General features: G+C 42.9%; 1 protein-coding gene across 1 annotated transcript in view; it reads right to left on the bottom strand.

Moving 5' to 3' along the window:
* Positions 1-944: 944 nt before the first annotated feature.
* GLA (galactosidase alpha) overlaps positions 945-6,625 on the bottom strand; it is a 50,593-nt gene continuing 44,912 nt past the window's right edge. The window contains exon 7 of the mRNA XM_040405037.1: positions 945-3,068. Within this exon, the coding sequence (XP_040260971.1) occupies positions 2,811-3,068 (258 nt within the window). The 3' untranslated portion in view covers positions 945-2,810. The remainder of the gene's footprint in view (positions 3,069-6,625) is intronic.

The following is a 6,625-nucleotide window of genomic DNA, read 5'->3' as shown; positions in this document are numbered from 1 at the left end:
AAGGCTCCATTCAGACGTCCGTATGTGTTTTGCGGATCCGCGGTGTCAGTGTTTTGCGGATCCACAAAACACATAAGGACGTCTGAATGGAGCCTTAGGGGGGTGATCAGGGAGTCTATATGGGGTGATCACCCCCCCCTGTAAGGCTCAATTCAGACGTCTGTATGTGTTTTGCGGATCCGATCCATGGATCCGCAAAACACATACGGACGTCTGAATGGAGCCTTACAGGGGGGTGATCAGGGAGTCTATATGGGGTGATCACCCCCCAGTCATTGATCACCCCCCTGTAAGGCTCCATTCAGACGTCCGTATGTGTTTTGCGGATCCGATCCATGGAGAAGGAGGAAGAAGGATCAGCAAACCTTCGGCACTCCAACTGCTGTGAAACTACAACTCCCATCATGCACACTTGCTGGGCTGTACTTGTTACTCCCGTGAAAGGAGGATTCTGGAAGTTGTAGTTCCAGAACAGCTGGCATGCCGGAGGTTGCTGTTCCTGGTCTAGAAGGAATAACAGAGGAATGGCACAAAATAGAGTTTATTTGAAAAGATGCTCTAAAATGGTATGTAAATAATGCAGGGGAAACGCAAAGGTGACAAGTGCTCCTTAAACGAACCGTCCATTTCAAGAAAAAAATAAAAAAAAATAAAAAATCACCTTAAGTGCAGAATAAACGAAACATTTACTTGGTGACTTTTTATTCTCCATCTTTTCAGCTGATCTGCCAATTCCCAGGCTCCTCTTCTACCAACCAAGATGGCGGAAATCCTTCTCAAGCTACCCGATACACGCTGTGCATTTGGTAGCCCAAGTCACTTCCTGTTGCACTCGGATTGGTAAGCACTGCTTATGTTATCGGTGATGGCAAATCTAAGAGCAAGGCTTGACAATCAGGAAATGTTTTTACTTGTGAACAGTCTGCACCAGGTTTATGCTGCCATGTATAATGTTCATTGGTATAATTTTGGGATACTGTATTGTAAGGGTATTTTTAAGTACTGATTGGCTCTGTCCCTTTAATTTTGTCTCATATTACTTTTAGTATTCTGTGTAAGGATATTCTTTGTAATGTAGTACCCATGCCCCTTGTGCTGATAACGCTAAATTCCTGAGTGATCTCAGGGACAAACGTGATGCACACTGGGGGAGGGGCTGAAGGGAATAATTGTGGTCAGCATAGACAATTACTGGGGACTTCACTTGGAACTTCATATTAAGTACAATGTAAATAATGATTTGCCCCATCTCTTATATACCTTCGGGTGTCATTCATGTGTTATAACGTGGTAGACAGTCATGTGATGTTGCATGTGTTGTCGGACATAGCATGGCCGACTGGTGTCCTACCCCATATTGCATATGGAGGCTACTGAGGATTATTTACTTTTTGTTATTCTATATGTGATTTGTCTGTTTTATCTTATATGTAATCACACTTAGTAAATATTTATTCACTTAGCCTGTGTAAGCTTATTCATCATCAAATCTTTCAAATTCATGTTACAGATACATATAACCTTTTAATTTCTTTTTATTCAGCTTTTGGGAGGTACAAAAACAGCAATTCTACATTTTTTTTTTTCTTGGTGTTCATGGTTTAATGCACCAACTAAATAGTTTAGGTCATTACTGATGTGGAAGAATCGGTAGTAGGGTCCTCACACACATGAATTTGGCAGTTTTTTTTTTTTTTAAAACAGAAAAAATGGCAGAATAAGCGCAAGTGATTTTTTTTCTGCAATTTTTGCACATAGTGCATCTTACCACTAGCATTTTTAGAGTCTTTTTCCCCTATAGAGAAGGTAATGTGAAAATGCCTGAAAAACTGGAATAAGCTGCAGCATGCTGCTTATTGAAAAGAAGCCAGAAAGACAAATAATTCCACCTAAATAACAAAAATGACAGGAGCAAAAAGAACGCTTGTTCCCATAGACCGAGTCAACATCTGGAGCTGCTGTTTTTACAGCAAAAAATGCTGCAAAAAAACTGTGTGAAAGCACCTGTATCACCAATCTCAACCACTGCAGCTGGAACCTGGATGTTAGTTACAGCCAGGCTCCTGCACACATGTACAACATTCTGCAGCATGTATAGCCCGCAGATGGTGTATATGTATGTCATTTTGCATTAGGGCATTAAAGTCAGTGGAGATGGCTATTTTGAAACTCAGTCACACAGTTGTGCTTCCATGTCTGTAAGTTGAAAACCAGTAGAAGGCAGAGGCTTCTGATAAAGTGATTTAGGTAGTCTCTCCTTTCTGTGGGGTTTTTTTTTTAGGAACACACTTGTTTGCATCTCCTCACAAAATAAACTCGTCCCTAAAACCATGATATTTTAAAGGAGTTGTCCAGTCTTTTCCTCAGGATAGGCCATCACTAGCTGATCGGCGGGGGTCTGACACCCTGCCAGTCAGCTGTAGCCCCATTGGCAGAAATCAGCGCTGGAACTAAACAGCACTGTCAAAGCTGTAGTGGAGAGCGTGGGCAATGATTTTAATGGGAGCAGAGCTGCGAGACGAGCGCTGTCACTGCTACGTTGACAGTGCTGTGTACTTGTGGTGCTGATTTCCATGGACAGAGCTACACCCAAACAGCTGAGAGCAGGCCATAACGTAAATGAAGCTAGACAACCCCCTTTAGCCATTTAAATATTTAAGTGATCAGGAACCTGCAGTATTTCCAAAACCAGTTGATTGCACTATTCATTGTGATCCAATTAAGCAATTTAAATATTTCAGCGATCAGTAACCTACAGTATTTCCAAAACCAGTTGATTGCACCAGTCATTGTGATCCAAGCTGCAGTGCTTATTCCACCCTCAACAATACCGTGCCTGAGGGGTTCACTGATAGTTGCACGAAGAATGTTGCATTGAAGCTGCCGTACTCATACCGCGTGGGAAGCAACTGTGTCAAGTAACACTTGTTTTTACAAGCTAATCCTTTCCAGAGCATGCTACGTGACAGAAGAAACTGTTGAGCACCACCTATCTCGTAGCGATTTGTCACAGAAACTGCAAGACATCCTCCAGCAAGAGGCTTTTCCCACAATTCAAAGCCATCTACCTGAAACAACAAATTCATATTATGTTTCATTATTTACAAAAATGACGTTTGTACTAAAATACCAAAAACAATGTATTAACCCTTGAGGACATGGCGATTTTCGCGTTTCCATTTTTTACTCCCTGCCTTCCAGGAGCCATATCTTTATTTTTTTGTTCATATAGACTTATGAGGGCTTGTTTTTGGCGGGTCAATTTGTTCTTTCTAATGGCACCATTTACTATTGCATACTACGTAGGGGAAAGCTGGATAAAAATTCCATTATTACAGCGATCACTTTGCAGTAAAACTGACCTGTGCCTTTCATTTTCTGGGTTAGTACAATTACAGCAAAACCACCTTTGTATAGTTTTTCTTGTGTTTCAATACTGTTTTAAAAATAAAAAAAAACAACTTTGGAAAAAATAATATTTCTTTTCATTGGCGTATTCTTAATATTCCCATAACTTTTATTTTTATATGTTTATGGAGCTATATGAGGACTAATTTTTAGCAATTTGTACTTTTGATTTATATCTTTGGGGTGTGTATGACTTTTTATTCATTTTTAACAGACTATAAGTATGAGTGCAGGACAAAGCCCCACGGGCGGCCCGACGTGCACAGCATCATTGTAATCTATGATGCTGTGTGCTCCCGATCAATGCTGCGTCGGGACATATGGCCCGCTCACAGACCGTATGTCTCGGAGGGCATATGATCGTGTGAAAGGGCCCCCAAGACAGATTTTTTTTTTTTTCTCCAAAGTGAGGGAAAAGTGGCAATGTGTCTTATAGTCTGAATGCTAATGACCACTTCCATTATAGTCATCAGCCTGCGGGATGCACGGGGAGATGAGGGCAGTGCTGCACTGGCTGTACTCACCCTCCCTGGTCTTCTTCCCGGTCCCACTGTGCACTGTGACCTGATGGTGTACAGAGTCAGGACGTAGTGCACGGTGTGGGGAGCGGCAAGTCCTGGATCTGCAGCGCCAGGAGCAAGTTTATTTATTGATTTTTAATGTCTGTTCTGAGGTGGTCCAATCAAAGGCTGATGGGGGCTGGGGGTCTGATGGAGAGCTGATCTGAGGCTGATGGATGCTGGGGGATCTGATCTGAGGCCAATAGAGGTTGGGGGTCTCATCGGAAGTCTGATGAAGAATGGGGTTATGATGAATAATGAGTCTGGTCTGATGGAAAATAATTTTTATTTTTTCCTCCAAATCCTAGGTGCGTCCTATAGTCTGGTGCATCTTATAGTCCGAAAAAATATGGTATTAAGTATGGTATTAATAGTACAGGTGATTTGGGATGCAGTGATTCCTATGATTATCCTTATTTTTGGGAAAGAGGGGTGATTCGAATTCCCCCCCGCCCCCTTTTTCTTACACTTTGAATGTCAGCTCCAGTAAGAAGGGGACCAGGAGAGCAGGGCAGGCCAGACAGGTGCTGGTAGTGGGAGACTCAATTATTAGAGGTACAGATCTGTCACAAAGACTGGGATCGTTGAACGGTGTGTTGTCTTCCTGGCGCTCGAGTACGACACATCGCGGATCGGGTTGACAGATTGACAGCAGTCATGGTCCATATCGGAAACAATTACAAAGTTAGAGGTAGGTGGAGCATCCTTAAAAATGATTTTAGGGATTTAGGTCAAAAGCTTAGGGACAGGACCTCAAAGGTAGTGTTATCCGAAATACTACCTGTACCACGAGCCACACAAGAAAGGCAGCGGGAGATTAGGGAGGCTAACAAGTGGCACAAGAACTGGTGTAGGAAGGAGGGGTTCTGGGTTCCTGGAGAACTGGGCCGACTTCTCTATCGGCTACAGGCTATATCGTAGGGATGACTGCACCTCAATGGGGAAGGGGCAGCTGTGTTGGGGGAGAAGATGGCTAGAAGGTTGGAGGAGTGTTTAAAGTAGAGACTGGGGGGGGGGGGGGGGGGGGTAATTACGTTACAGGATGGGAAGATAGTGCAGATAGAGACCGGGGGCAAGGTAATGGGACTGGGGGAGGAATGGAAAGAGGGACTAGAACAGTTCAGACGGAAAGGTGTAAGGTAAAAAAATATATATAAACCTCAATTGTATGTATACTAATGCCAGAAGCCTGACTAATAAAACTGGGGAACTGGAAATAGTGATGTGTGAGGAGGACTATGACATAGTGGGAATAACTGAGACATGGCTGGATGATAGCTATGACTGGTCAGTTAATGTACAGGGTTACAGTCTGTTTAGAAAGGATCGCCAAAAACGGTGAGGGGGGAGGGGTCTGCCTTTATGTAAAGTCCTGTCTAAAGCCCACAGTCCGAGAAGATATAAGTGAGGGACATGAACATGTGGAGTCACTGTGGGTAGAAATACATGGAGGCAAAAACAATAATAAAATACTAATAGGAGTTTATTATAAACCACCTAATATACCAGAGTCCACAGAAAATTGGTAGCGCTGCTTGTGCGCATGTCTGTCTCACCAGCGCTGATGTATAAAAGTGACGTATTGACGTCACTACATTAGGAGGCCCGAGGAAGCGTGATCCTACGCCTCATGGTGCCTGTGTGGTGTCCTGCACCCCTATCGTCTGCCTGTATCTTTGTACCTATGTGGAACAATAAAGTAAGAATTGGACTTTTATCGGTGAGTGCCGTCTTTCATTTTCATACCTCACATAGCAAATGTGGTGCTAATATTCAAAGAGGGTCCAAAAACAGAGCCCTGAAACTATAGGCCAGTAAGTTTAATATCTGTCATGGGTAAACTGTTTGAAGGTTTTATAAGAGATGCTATCTTGGAGTACCTCAATGAAAATAAGCAAATAACGCCATATCAGCATGTCTTTATGAGGGATCGGTCATGTAAAACTAATTTAATCAGTTTCTATAAAGGACAGCAGCGAATCAATGGATGTCATATATCTGGACTTCTCCAAAGCATTTGACACTGTACTGCATATAAAGTTAGTATATAAAATGAGAATACTTGGACTGAGAGAAAATGTCTGTATGTGGGTAAGTAACTGGCTGTGATAGAAAACAGAGGGTGGTTATTAACGGTACACACTCAGATTGGGTGTCACAGATGATATAGCAGATAGCTGGAAGTTATGGATAAACATCCGACTGGCTTGATCCCAAACTAAGGAGCATAAAGGTGACCCCTGTAAAACCCTAAGAGCTCACCCTGACTGCTAAGCACATACAAAAAGGTCTCAGAGGTAGACGATTGCATGCCCTCGTACCTAGACTGTGTGACACCTGAAAACCCTATAATAGTGAGGGGACACGACCACCGACTCCCTGCACTTAATACAGAGGGAGTCAGGGTCACCTAGAATCAAGCCAGCAAAGAAACACAATACAAGAAAGGACTTATCTGAACAAGCAGTAACAGAAGTCTCCAGCAGTGATCACTTCAATCCAGGAAGTAGTATAAACCGCAAAGTGAGGCAGTATGGGAGGGAATATAAAGGGAGGCAATTAGTGTGAAAAGGTGACAGCTGGGAGAAGGAAAGGAGATGACAAAGTGAAACCAAAACAAAGAACTTCCTGCAAGAGGTACAGAAGAACGTCTGCCA

Source organism: Bufo bufo, chromosome 8 (genome assembly GCF_905171765.1).
Source record: "Bufo bufo chromosome 8, aBufBuf1.1, whole genome shotgun sequence".
Taxonomy (NCBI): Eukaryota; Metazoa; Chordata; class Amphibia; order Anura; family Bufonidae; genus Bufo; species Bufo bufo.
Note: the sequence above shows the minus strand (reverse complement) of the source record. Positions and strands in the feature narration are given on the sequence as shown.